Source organism: Lontra canadensis, unplaced genomic scaffold (genome assembly GCF_010015895.1).
Source record: "Lontra canadensis isolate GAN:19392208 unplaced genomic scaffold, GSC_riverotter_1.0 scaffold75, whole genome shotgun sequence".
Taxonomy (NCBI): domain Eukaryota; kingdom Metazoa; phylum Chordata; class Mammalia; order Carnivora; family Mustelidae; genus Lontra; species Lontra canadensis.
The window spans coordinates 8150327-8164645 of record NW_022631069.1 but is presented as its reverse complement, the minus strand read 5'-3'; the positions used below and the strand labels follow the sequence as shown (position 1 = coordinate 8164645).

The 14319-nt window shown below is 39.0% G+C and overlaps 1 protein-coding gene across 1 annotated transcript; it reads left to right on the top strand.

Moving 5' to 3' along the window:
- Nucleotides 1-49: 49 nt before the first annotated feature.
- On the top strand, nt 50-13913 carry ATP5PB (ATP synthase peripheral stalk-membrane subunit b). The gene is made up of 7 exons (XM_032881463.1): nt 50-200; nt 480-516; nt 4415-4560; nt 6478-6641; nt 7042-7167; nt 12445-12624; nt 13667-13913. Exons 1-7 carry the CDS (start codon nt 161-163, stop codon nt 13742-13744), a joined length of 771 nt encoding a protein of 256 aa, XP_032737354.1. The 5' UTR covers nt 50-160; the 3' UTR covers nt 13745-13913.
- The last annotated feature ends 406 nt before the right edge of the window (nt 13914-14319 follow it).

Below are 14319 nucleotides of genomic sequence, written 5' to 3'. Positions count from 1 at the left end.
TCTTATCGCGAGAAAAACAATACGAGGTAAAGTCAGTGGGCAGAGGGCACAATGTTCTCTTCTCGCGAGACTTGTGAGCGACCATCTTGCTCCCGCCCCTGACAGAGTGTCTTGTCCGGGTCACTGGGACGCAGAGCCTACTGCGCGGACCCTTTTGACCATGCTGTCCCGGGTGGTTTTTTCTGCGGCCGCTGCAGCGGGTGAGAAATCTAGACCCTGGTCGGGGCCATCAGAGTGACTGCAAAGGAGTGTGTCTAGGGTAACTGGAGGAAGTGGGAGGAAAGAGGGTGTAGAAAGGCGCGGCAAGACTTGGGCCTGAGTGGGGAATTAATTACGCCGCTCGCAAGGGGCGCGCCTGGGGGTCTCGGGGTACGGGAGAGAGAGGTGCATGGCCTTAGTGGGCGGGCTCCGCGGGGACGAGGAAGGGACAGACCGGATTTCACCTTGACCTTGCTGACCTGCGCGTTGTTTATGTGCAGCCCCCTGTCTGAAGAACGCAGCCCTTCTCGGTCCAGGGTAAGTAAGAGGGGTGTAATACCCCCCCTTCGTCCTTGTTTTATCACTTCATTTCACTTCTGTGTAACCCCGTCTTAGTTTTAGGCCGAAATTACCCTTCTTTAGGTAATTTTGAAAGGCTTAAAGCTTCATTGAAACTGCCGGGAACGTTGTCTGTTCATCTTCTGGCAAAGACTAAGAGGGTATGTGATGTGTTCTAACTAAACTGGAAGCTGGTTTTGGTGTCTTCTAAGCCCCGCCCATTTCCCTTGTGACCTTCGTCTGGACTTAGCTGCCAAGGCGGCGGAGCCGCGGGAATCGGAATTTCTAGATTGCATACCCAGAAGCAAGTTTTATTAAATAAAATATTGAAGCATGTTGTTTTTAGTCTCCCTTCCACATTCCGACTTTTACTGCCATATCGTAAGAGTCAGAGAAGTTCATTGATTCAGTCAATCTTATCTTGCCACTTACATAACAAAAGATAGAAAAATGAGTAAAGCTAACCTGCCTTCCCGAGAGGAGCAGCTATAGATAGTAGTGGTTTAGAGCAAAGACTGTAAAGCTAGAGTTACATCTGGTTCCTCCACGTACCAGCTGTTTCCAACTCTGCAAAATGAAGATAATAGTACATTATGGTTAGGAGAACCAAGAGACTTAATTCCTGCAAAACTCTAAAAGCAGCACTGGATATATAGTATGTGCTCAGTGTTGACATCTGTTATTAATGTTTCATAAATCATGTTTTCTTTGGACTTTGTCTTTTTGCTTCCAGACTTAGACCTAAATCTTGACAAAATTTGACAACTATTTTTGCCTTGAAAAAAAAATGGCTTTTAATTCATTTGTAATTAATTTTTGTGTGTGCAGTAAAGTGAGACTACAGTCGCTTCCAACTTAGCAGAGAAAAAAGATTCCATATATACAGGTAAACAATTTTAATAGAAGTCATAAACAAAATAATTACATATATAAGATAAGAGGAGCATACTCGATTTCTCTTGTTTCACATTCCATATCTAATACATCAGCAAGGCTCTTCCTCCAAATTATATATGGACTTGTAACCACTCTTCCACTACCAGTGCTACTGAAGTATGAACCACTGTCAGCTTTCTCCTGGTCTGTTTCAGCAGCCTCTTAACTAGTCTCCTAGCATCTCTGTTCTTGTCCCATTATAACCCATTCTCCTAGTAGCTGTAGGGATTACATGAGCTCCCAACACCAACAAAACCCTCCAGAGCTCCTTGTCTCACTGAAATAAAATCCAAAGTTAACATAACCCAGACGGCCAGACATGAATTGATCTCCTCCTGCCTCTTAATTTATCTCCTTATATTCTCTTTTTGGCTTCACTCTAGCCATGCGGGCTTCCTTGCTATTGCTGTGAAAAGCTTATTGTTGCTCAGAATCTTTGTACTTGCTCTCCTCTTTTTCCCCCAGGTCATTGACTTAGATGTCATCTGACCTCACATCAAAAAAGACTTACCATTCATTGCTTCTTAGCACCTACCTTACCCTATTTTTCTTCGTAGACTTTCAGCTGCCTGAAGTTGTATATAGACGTACACACTAACACTTTCCACAACCCCACTAGAATGTGAAGGCTGGGACTTGTCTGCTCGTTGCTATGTTCTCAGCACCTGCCATAAGGGTGAATGAATGTAAGACTGGGGAGACCTTTATTTAAAAGGATATGCTTGAGATGCTTTGAAGGCTGGTTGGGCTTAGCAGCCATTTAGTGAAAGTCATTTCAGGCAGAAGGAGCAGCATGAGGCATGTGTTTGGGTTTTTTTGTTTGTTCTTGAGAGCTCTAAGTAGTTCCATATGGCTGGAGGATAGGAGAATGAAAAAAGAGGAGGATTTAGAATCTGACAGCTGTCATGTATGCTATGTTAAGGAGTTTGTTTCCTGTAGGCAGGAGAGCCTGTTGAAGAGCTTTAAAGTCAACTTTGCATTTTAAAAACATTGGCACTAGTGTAGAGGGGCTAGGTTTAAAGGGGTATTTGTTGAGAAGCGGGAATACCAGGTTTTGGATTAAGTCGTTTAGGCAAGAGATGATCAGGGCTTGAACTATGACAGCCAGTTCGGGAGAGGATTTGAGTTGGCCTAAAGCAAGTTCTCTAGTTCTGTGATTTAAATCAGTGGTTCTTGGAGCACCTGGGTAGCTCAGTTGGTTGAGCATCCGGTTCTTGATCTCAGCTCCTGTCTCAACTCAGGGTCTTAAGTTCAAGCCCCATGTTGGGCTCCACATTGGGCATGGAACCTGCTTAAAAATAAAAAAGGGGTGCCTGGGTGGTTCAGTGGGTTAAGTGTCTGCCTTTGTCTCTGGTCATGATCCTGGGGTCCTAGGATCCAGCCCTACATCAGGCTTCCTCCTCAGCAGGAAGCCTGCTCCTCCCTCTCCCTCTGCCTGCCACTCCCCCTGCTTGTGTTCTCTCTTTCTCTGTCAAATAAATTAAAATCTTTATAAAAATAATTGAGCATCTGCCTTTGGCTCAGGTCATGATCCTGGGGCACTGGGATCGAGCCCCACATTGGGCTCCCTGCTGGACGGGAGGCCTGCTTTTCCCTCTCCTGCTCCCCCATCTTGTGTTCCCTCTCTCCCTGTCTCTCTGTCAAATAAATAAAAATCTTTAAAAAATGAAAAGAAAAAAAATTGAATAAATCAGTGGTTCTCATTCCAGCACAGTATTGCCCTCCAGGGGACATTTGGCAATGTCTGAAGACATTTTTGGTTGTCACCACTGGGTTGGGGCGGGGGATACTGACTGGCATTTAGTGGCATAAAGGCCATGGAGATACTGCTGATCACTACAGTGTACACAACAGCTTTCCATTATAACAAAAATTGTCTATAGTGATGAGGTTGAGAAACCCTGATTTAAATGAAAGAATCTTGAGCATGATTCCTAAATTACAAAACTTGGTGGGCTAGCTAATATATTAGGAAGCAGAAATAATCTTCAGAAGCTAAAAGAATCAAACCAAAATGAATGAAGTGATATAAATTCTTACACTTTGAAGAGATAGAGGTAGAGTGGGGATGTGTGGGACAAAAACATACTGAAAATTTGAAGGAGGCTGAGCTTGACAGCATATGTAAAAAAGACTAGAGGGTTTTATTTCATCAGAATTTTAATGAACTGTCACTGTGCTATAACTACTAAAAATGCAGTCTTGGGCAATTGGGCTATGCAAATAGTTTACAAATCCACAGTAATAGTACAATAATTCAAGCTCAGTAATTAGCAAGTTCTCAATACATACTTGTAGAATGAATGAATTGGTGCAGCTGTAGTTAGAGTAATTATGTTCTGTATACCTTATTGTAGTAAAAACAAAACCAGACAGCTCCTTGTGGACAGTCAGGATTGTGAGAGAACAGATATTTAACCCACATCACGGGCGTTGTGTATATTACATAGAGTAATAAAATTAGAACTAATGGATAGAGGTGTCAAGTATATACACAGCATCTCAGAACATAAGTAGAGCTACCCAACACTGGAAAGGCCTGTTTTCACACTGTGGCTAGTTAGCACCCCATCACAGATTATACTCAAAAAGGTCGGAGTTCTGGCCATCAGGGTGCTCACAACACAGTGGATACATAATAGCTAATTGCTTACATAGAACTTTATTGCATGCTTAGCACCATTCAAAGCACTTTACCTAAAATCCTCCCAGCAACCCTATAAAATCATATTCTTTATTTCCATTTTACCTAGAGAAAGCTGCAATTACAGAAGCTTCATCTACTTGCTCAAGTGACTGGTGTAGGATTTGAACCCAGATAATCTGTCTGCAAAGTCTACATTTTTATATATTGTAATTCTAATAATAAACATATAAAGTGCTAGACAGATGACCTAGACCTGCAGAATAGCCTTTAATTTTGTCTAATTGCTACCCGTAGGGTATTGCAGGCAACAAGGATCTTCCACACAGGGCAGCCAAGTCTTGCCCCTGTACCACCTCTTCCTGAGCATGGAGGAAAAGTTCGTTTAGGCCTGATTCCCGAAGAATTCTTTCAGTTCCTTTATCCCAAAACTGGCGTAACAGGTAAGCATTTGCCCCGTGTTTGATAGTACGTTTAGGTGGTATAGCTTATGTTTACGTAGAATTTTAGTGGTCTCTTACCTCTTCCACTTACACACAAAAATGAAGTCAGCAGTAAATTGTGGAAGTAATTCAGTGGAACAGTTTTGACTTGGTTGCCCTAACTTGTCTATGAAGTAAAGTGGTTGGGATCTTAACTTGATTTTATAACATTGTCTCCATTTGTTGGTACACACATCCACTGAATGCCTGCTCTGTGCCAGGTACTCTTCTGGGCATATAGTGGCGAGCTGTGGTGGCTGCCATCACAGAGCACATGTTCTGTCATAGGATGGACAATAAAGAAATGAGTAACTGTATGATACATTGTCAGGTAGTGGAAAGAGCTATGGGTTAAAGCTAGGTAAGACAGTAGAGGTTATTATATTGTATATATAAGTAGAAAACAGAAATTGAACCATATTTATCAGTTTTTTTTCCCTTTTAAGAAGGCATACACTATTCTGAAATCTTACATTTTTTATAATGCAATCTGCCTTCACTTACAGTATTTAATCCTCATAGTAGTCCTGTAAGAGATTTTTATTACCAAGAATAACTAGAAAATAAAGAATTTGCTGAGATTTAGTCTCTCTTTGGTGACTGGGTTGGACTTAAATCCAGGTTCTCCAATTCAGTATTCTTTTATGGCATCCATTGCCTTTCTTGCTCCAACTATTGCTGTGACTAGGAAACACTGGAAACCAAGGTGGTTGTTGTCTGTTTTTTTTTTTAACCCTCCAGGGAGTGGCCGAAAAGAACATTTCTGTAACTGAAATTGCAAGAAACATTAGGGTCCTCAGATCCCCAAAGAAGATTAAAAAAAAAAAAAAGTTACTTATGATAGGCTTTTTTTGCAAGTTCACAGTTAAAATTTTTAATTTATGTTCAAATTTAAAGTTTATGTAATGGAGGCAAATTTAAAAAAGAGCTATTGAAACTTTATGGAAAACTGGATAAAATACGTTTGAAACTGTTAATGCTTTTTATTCCTGTAATACATCGTAACATCCTTTGGTACTTGTGTTGCTCAGAAACACTGTACAATGCTGTCCTTTAGGGAGCAGTTTTGTCTTTGCCAATATCTTCTGAGGCACAACATCATGGTGTCCTTTCAGAGCTCACAGCCTGGTTAAAGAAAATAGTTACATTTGAAGCATTATAATTAGGCATTGTAGGAATTGAGAATCCTGATATCAAATTCATCCTTTTACATATATACTACTTTCTGTTAGGGTTTTTTTGTTTGTTTTCTTGCTTGCTTATTTCCAGCGTCAGGTAGGCAGGAATGGATAAATTTTATCCTGACCAGTGTTCCCATTATAGTATATTTTGCTGCACAAATTACTTAATCTGTCGTGCCAGGCACTCTGCATACCTTATTTCTCAGTTTCTTCCATCCTGTGAAGAAAGTACTGTTCGCATTTTACAGATGAGGAAACTAAACCTCAGAGATACTTGCTTAGTTTCTTCTGTGTTGCAGAGCCAGATTCCTGGAGTCCAGGTCCTTGTTTTTTTTCCACCCTACCATGCTGCTCCTCAGTGCAGGGTTATTTATAAATCCAGCTACTCTGAATCATTACATAACACCTTCAACTAATCAAATGTAGGACTTTCTTTCTTTTTTTTTTAAGATTTTATTTATTTGACAGAGATCACAAGTAGGCAGAGGCAGGCAGAGAGAGAGAGGAAGGGAAACAGGCTCCCCGCTGAGCAGAGAACCCAATGTTGGGCTTGATCCCAGGACCTTGGGATCATGACCTGAGCCAAAGGCAGAGGCTTTAACCCACTGAGCCACCCAGGCACCCCAAAATGTAGAACTTTCTGTCTTTCCTTTCAGATACAGTATATCCATCATAAAATAACTTTTCCTTTTTTCAGGACCATATGTGCTTGGAACTGGACTTATCCTGTATTTTCTGTCCAAAGAAATATATGTGATTACTGCAGAGACCTTCTCTGCCATATCAACAATAGGGTTGCTTATCTTTGTAGCTAAAAAATATGGTGCCTCTATTGGAGAATTTGCTGATAAACTCAATGAGGTAAGCACTGCAAACCTGATTTCTCATTTTAGATGGTATTAAAAGCATCAGTACCATCAAGTGATGTTTCTGATGTTAATGTTAGGGGACAAGCGTATAGAAATGAATCTAATTGCAATGATTAAAATTATAGAGTGTTAATGTTGGTTACTAATTTGAGATTTTTTTTAATCTATAAAACTTTGTCCAGTTTTTCCATAGTTGTGTTCATTCAACAAGATATTGCATAGCTATTATGAGCAATTATTTTTCAAAGATTTGTGCATTTCTGCCTGTATGTGTATACGCTTCTTCACGAGTGTTTTCACAAATGAGGAATATAACTTTGAGAAAGCATAGAATGAAGCTGTTTTTATTGCTCTTAATGCTTTTGCTGATCTTTTTTGTAAAATAATTGCAGCAAAAAATTGCCCAACTAGAAGAGGCGAAACAGGCTTCCATCAAACAGATCCAGGATGCGATTGATATGGAGAAGTCACAGCAGGCACTGGTTGACAAGCGCCATTACCTTTTTGATGTCCAGAGGGTAGGTTTCAGAACCTTCTAAGGAAAATAAAGTTACTCATTTTTGTGCATTTAAGACAAAAATTAGAATTTTAAGAGGAATGGTTGAATATCTTGAGCGTAGTTTATCTAGAAATGAGATTCAGGTGGGGCTTGGCAATTACAGCTATTTAGGTGTTTAATCTATCAAGTAGATAAATAGTTACTCTAAAATTAGAGTAAAAGCTATAAAAGAACATATTTTGGATCCACACAGAAGGAAAGTAGCCATTAAATTATAGCTGACTAAAAAATGATACTGTCTAGGGCCATAGGTGAAATACTCAGGTATGCTTGCTATGAGGAAGTCTGAGACCTTACATTCCAGTTCACAAAGCAAATTCAGATAACTGTGAAGCTTTTTACCATGGTCAGGGCATCATTAGATTCTAAAATACTTCATTTCTGAAACATTTTTAGGAATATGCTCAAGTATTTTTGTTTAACAATCACATTGTTATTTACTTTGAGCCCCTGCTTTATCCTGATATTTACAGTGAGATGCCCTTATATTGAAATTTTATGTTACAGAAGTGCATATGAAATGAAAAGTGAGATGCTACGGTAAAGTATCTGAAATAGTAAAGATCTAGGCCAGTATTTCTTAGTGTGGTCTTAGTATCACATGTATCAGTCCTCTTTGGTGCAGGTTTATGGACCCAGGCCAAGACTTGTATGCTCAGAAACACTGTTAGAAGCTACCTAAGAATCAATATTTTTAAAACTGATCCCTAAAGATTCTTAAGCAAATAAATGTTTGAAAACCTCAGGAAATTTTAAAACCTCTCCATATATATTTAGGTTTCACCCAGAGAATGCTTCCTATCTTATACATGATATATACACACAAAATCTTGACTTTTCAAGATGTATCTCTTTAATAAGAATCATATGGTAGTCTTTACCTTTTTACTTATTTATGAAATATTTAATGACTCGATTGACCTTTTCCTGTATAGAGACTCTGGTCAAAGGCAGGTGTTATATAAAATAAAAGAAATAAAATTTCTTTTATTTTATATAATAGATATATAAAGAATATATATAAAGAATAAAAGAAAAGTCTGCTTTCATGGAATCTGCCTTCTAGCCAGGGGCTGAGAGGATAGAAAATAATTGAGCAGATAGGAATGTCAGTGATAATGAGTGCTGTGTAGAACAACAAACTAGGAAAGGAAAAGAGATTTTAGAAGAAGGGAGTTACTTTTAATGGGCAGTCTAGAAAGGCCACTAATTTGTTACTTGAACAGATTTCTGAAGAAGTATTGGTGGAAGTTCTGTGGACTGGTGGGGAAACAGTATTGTAGCAGAGTGAGGAAAAATTGTAAGGGCCCTAAACCTGGAAATTTATTTGGTATAGTCAAGAAGTAGTGAGGAGACCAGTGTAGTTGAAGCAGAATGGGTGAGGAGGAGAAAGGAAATTAGAGAGTGGTCAGGGGCTAGATTGGGTCAAGTCTTACAGCCTTCTCTGTGGACTGTGATCTTCCCTCTGAGTAAGAAAGTCATTGAACCTTTAAGCAGAGGAGTAACACGATCTCACTTGCCTTGATGCAAATAGCCTTTGGTCTTGTAGCATTGGCTTGAAATGCCTGCAAGTTAGTGAAGTAGAGTTGTTAGGTGTAGACCATTGGATATAGGAGTTTGGAATTTATGAGGAGAAGTCCAGAATTCCAGGCTGGAGATTTGGGAGTCATAAGCTAACAGGTTGTACTTAAAGTTCTAAGACGTGGTGGGGAAGAACCAGTGAAAACAAGGACAGTTCCAGTGAGTAGTCATCCTAGGTATGGTCAGGAAATAGAGGGCTTACAAATTTGCCATGGATTTAGCAACATGGAAGTTCTTGGTAACCTTGGTAAGGTCTGTTTCAGGAAGTAATGGGAGTTGGTTGAAGAAAACGTGGAAGGGAGGAAATTGGAGTCAGTATAGACAACTGTCAAAATTGTCAAGGAGTTTTACTGTAATGGTAGGAAAAGGAATCAGTTGCTAGGAGGGGAGGATATAGGAATCAAGAGCTTTTTTTTAAAGGATGGAAAGTATAGTTACATGTTAGTGTCTGATAAAAGGAGAGAGAAAAATTGATGCAGAAAAAAGGGATAGGAGAGGTTTGCTGCAGTAATGCCCTTCAGTAGGCCAGAGGGCTTGGAGTATAACGTGCGGGTGGCAGGGCTGGCATCGACAGCTCTGCTGCAGTTACAGAAGGAAGGCAAAGTACACAAGTATGGGTTCAGACTGGTTTATATGGTGTGAGAAGTTTGTAGAAGCTCTTTTACTGCTACCTTTTTCTTGGTGAACAAGGATGAAGGTCATGTGCTGAGAGAGAAAGTAGTCGAGGAGATACCAGAGATGTAGGAGAAAAAAGACCAGGAGGTTGAATGGACTAAAGAAATGTACTTAGAGGTATTAAGGGCCTCCTTGAGATTAAAACAGGCAAACCTGTAAAGATTCTCATTACAGACTAGAAGATAACAACATCCCTGTCACTGTTGTTAAATCGATATTTTCCTGGAGATAGTAGCTGGATTCAAGAGTATCGACATAATTATTAAAATAATAACCAAATTCAGTCAGGTGTCTAGGTACACCGTTAATATCTGATAAGCAAAATCTGTACCCTTCCATATAAAATAGCAGTCAGTTAGGCAGTACACTGGAAGAAGATAAACTGTATAGGAAAAGATGCCTTGAGTAAACTTCAGTAGAAATGTGCAGAGTTTTTCCTTCAAAAAACATAACGATGCTTGTGAGGTATAGGGTTCTGAGTCCTGTTCTTAGATTGGAAGGCTCAGTGTTATAAAGACATCAGTTCTCCCTACTTTAATCTTTACATTTAACACATTCCTAGAAGGAAAATAACTAATGGCCTGGAGGGAGGGGATGTTGGGACTTGGACACATTGATTATTAGTTAGAAAAAGAAAGACTATCCAGGAATATTTTGAAAAAGAGAAGTAATAAACAGTCTTGCCAAATATGAAAATCCGTTACAAAATTATAAGGAGTTGTAAATAGTGTGGTGCAGTGCATGAATGGAAAGTCAGTGTGGCACAGTAGAGGAGAAGATCTAGAGATCCATTTAAATGCTGGGAACGCTAACGCAGTGTAGATGTGGCAGTTCCGTTGTAGAGGGGAGAGAATTGGCACCTGTGTAGACACAGCTTTGGTTTCCTACCTTTCACTTTCTACTAAAATAAATTCCAAATGAATTAAAGATCTTTGTAAGAAATGAAGTCATAAGGTAGAAAAAGAGAACACACGCAAAAAAATACCTTTGGAGTTGACAAAGCCTTTCTAATAAAGATTAAAAAATCCACAAACTTAGTGGTGACAGATGTTAACTAGGCTTACTGTGGTGGTCGTCTCACAGTGTATTTGAAATACTGAATCTATGTTAAACACCTGAAATTATACCTCAGTTTATAAAAACTTTAAATTACACCTCAATTTTTATGAAGTCCATGGATCAAGATGTGTGTACACACACACACACACACACACACACACAACCAATAGAGTATTGCTGAGCCCTCAGAAGGAATGAAACCTTGCCATTTGCAACAATATGGATGGAGCTAGAGAGTGTTATGCTAAGTGAAATAAATCAGAAAAAGAAAAATACCGTATGATTTCACTCATGGAATTTAAGAAACAAAACAAATGAACATGGGGGAAAAAAGAGAGGCAAACCAAGAAAGAGATTCTTAACTATAGATAACAAACTAATGGTCACAGAGGGGTGGTGGGTGGGGGCTGGATGAAATGGTTGATGGGAATGAAGGAATGCACCTGCTACAATGAGCATTGGGTGTTGTATGGAAGTGTTGAATCACTGTATTCTGTACTGAAACTAGTATTACACTGTATGTTAACAAACTGGAATTTAAATAAAACTTGGGAGAGAAAAAAAATAAAAATTTTAAAAACCCGGAAACTATAAGAGGAAAAGTTGTTAAATGGATCTCATGAAAGTTTTACATGTAAAAATAATCCTACACTAAGTTAAACGACAAACTGGGAAGAATATGTTTTTTCCATCTGACACAAAAGGGTAGTTACCTTAGGAGAGACCAACATCCCAGTAGAAAACTAGGCATAGGGCACAGACCATTCATAAATAAATAAATGTAAGTGGTTTCTGAATATGTAAATGTTCTTAGATAATGACATTAAAATTCCTATTTTTTCCGCTTATGAGAATAGAGAGTAAAAGGTTTAATTATCATTGGTTAGGGTTTGAAGTAATAGGCATTTGTGTTACTGGTAGGAGAATGAAGTGTAGTTCAGCTTTGTGGAATGTGACAGTTATTAATCCCAGTTTAAGAGCATGGGTTTTATAGCCTGGCTCCTTGTATTCAGATTTTGGCTTCACAGTTTATTACCTCTGTGACTTTCGATGAGTTCCTTAGCTTCTGCTTCAGTTTCTTTGCTGTAAAATGGATATAATAATAGCAATATCCAATAGTATGATTATAAGACTTAGCTGAATTGACAGTTTTTAGAATATAGTAGGTACTATATTGAGTACATGTTACTATTACAGCAAATATTTTTTTTGTTAACTTTGTTTTTTACTTATTTTAAAGATTTTATTTATTAGAGAAAGAAAGAGAGAGAGCATGAGCGGGAGGGGAGAGGGAGAAGCAGACACCCCACTGAGCAGGGAGCCCAGCAGGGGGCTGGATCCCAGCATGGCCTGTGTGGAAGGCAGACGCTTAACCAACTTAGCCGCTCAGCCACTCCATTTACAGCAAGTATTTACACATAAGTGAAAAGACATACAGAACAGTTGCAGCATTATTTCTGGTAGAAAAAATTGAAAGCAGTGTAATGTATTAATAGAGTTTAGCTAAATGAACTCTGAATTATGGGACACCAGTGTAGTAGAATTCGGGGTAACTTAAAATTGTGGTGGGTCTAGATGTCACAGTTAGTAAAAGTGATATGTGTGCGTGGGTATATGTGCATGCCTGCCTATACCTGTATTTTGTTTACTGAATATTTTTGAGAGAGAATACAAGAAATACAGGAAGACAGTGGCCTGTGGGTGGATGAGAGGAAACTCACTGTATGTACTTCTAAGTATATTTTTGCCATATGCTATTAGAATTTATTTACCACATTCACCTCTTATCTGTTCATGTTAAATAAAATAATTTGTCATAAAATACAAGAAAGTGGTGAGGTATTCTAATCGCAGAATCCACAGAGTGGAAGTGATCCTTCAGTGATGCCAAGTATTTCATTGGTTCTGAATTTTGCTTCAGAATAACATTGCTATGGCACTGGAGCTTACTTACCGGGAGCGGCTGCACAGGGTATACAGGGAGGTGAAGAATCGCCTGGACTATCACATCTCTGTGCAGAACATGATGCGTCGAAAGGAACAAGAGCACATGATAAACTGGGTGGAGAAGCATGTGGTGCAGAGCATCTCTGCACAGCAGGTACGTGGCGTCCGGAAGCTTCTGGAGTTGTATTGGTTTCTCTTAATGGGCCCCTGCTGTTGCTCTCTTAGGATAGGAGTAGCTGTCAAGGAGCCTTTAGCCTAGAGATGCTGGGGTTGCCCTAGTTCATTGTGGGTAGTGGTAACGTGGAAGACACTGCACAGCTACGTTGGTGGCTTTCCTCTTCCTCACAATGTGGTCTCCACAGGGTCTCTCACAGTCGGAGACAGTGGCAGATAATTGGGAACACTGATGGTGGCACACTTGTACTCAAGTTCCATCACGTGGGAAACGCTAACCAACATAGTTCATTTCTCTGTACAGCAGACTGGATAAAACTATTTCTGAGTCCCTTCCATTCCCTAATTCCATGATCTCTACTCTGTTTCCTCTTCCCAGCTGCTTACATTGTTGCTCTTGAACAGAAAAGAAATGTTTTTTTATTACTTGCCTTAATTTGTTTTCCTTTTTAAAGGTTATATTACTTTTTTTTATTAGGACTTGATTTCTTCTTTCCCAAATATATGGAATATATAGGCATTTCTGATCATTTTCTATATAGCCATCAGGGACAAGAAGAACAGAGTCTACCAACATTTAGTGATTTTTTTTTTTTCCAGTAAATTGTCTTACCTAAAAATAACACAATTAAGAAATGGGGAAAACACTAAAGAAAAAAGATAAAATTTTTATTCTTAACATTTCTGTGTTATTAATGTTTGTTAGGTTGTTTTTCATGCAGCTTTTAGCCATACAAGCTAACAAGTGGCACGTGGTTATAGGAGTGCCTGGCTTCAAATTCTACATAGATCACTCATAAAAACTGTGATCCGGGAGATTTTAACTAATTCCCTGGATTTGCTTAGAATAAATTGCATCCCCCCTTGATACGTAAAAAAATTGTAGTAGTCTTTCATGTCATCTTGAGAGTCTGTAGGAACCTCAAGGTCTTGTAACAGAAACTGTCATTTAGAATTACAATATTTATACGTACTTCTGTTATTTGGAGAGGTCTAACTAGAGTTCTCTTTCCTTATCATAGGAAAAGGAGACAATCGCCAAGTGCATTGCAGATCTAAAGCTGCTTGCAAAGAAGGCTCAAGCACAGCCAGTTCTGTAAATGCATCTATCCCAGTGGAGACAGCTAGAAGCAATTGACTGAAGAAACTAGTCCATGTGACAGAATCTTTCTGTATTGCTGTCTACTGAAGTTACACTTAACCTTCCCTAAAAATGAAAAGTTTGTTTCCTATAGTGAGAGAATTAAAACAATCTGTTGGTGAACGAGATGTTTTTCATCCTTCCGTGATCACTTTTGAATGAGCAGTTTGCTTTTAATAAAACTTGTTGGTGACTAACGATTACCAAGCTATAGTTTAAATCTGTAATTAATTCTACCATCTTGCACTGTGTAAGTGATAGTTGAAACTAGGTTTTTCAGGTTGCATAATATTCTGAAATATTTTAACATCATATGGCTAAAAATTGAACACATCATTGAACTGATATTTATTTATTTATTTATTTATTTATTTTAAGATTTTATTTATTTATTTGACAGAGATCACAAGTAGGCAGAGAGGCAGGCAGAGAGAGGGGAGAGAAGAGAAAGCAGGCTCCCTGCTGAGAGAGAGCCCGATGTGGGGCTTGATCCCAGGACCCTGGGATCATGACCTAAGCTGAAGACAGGCTTTA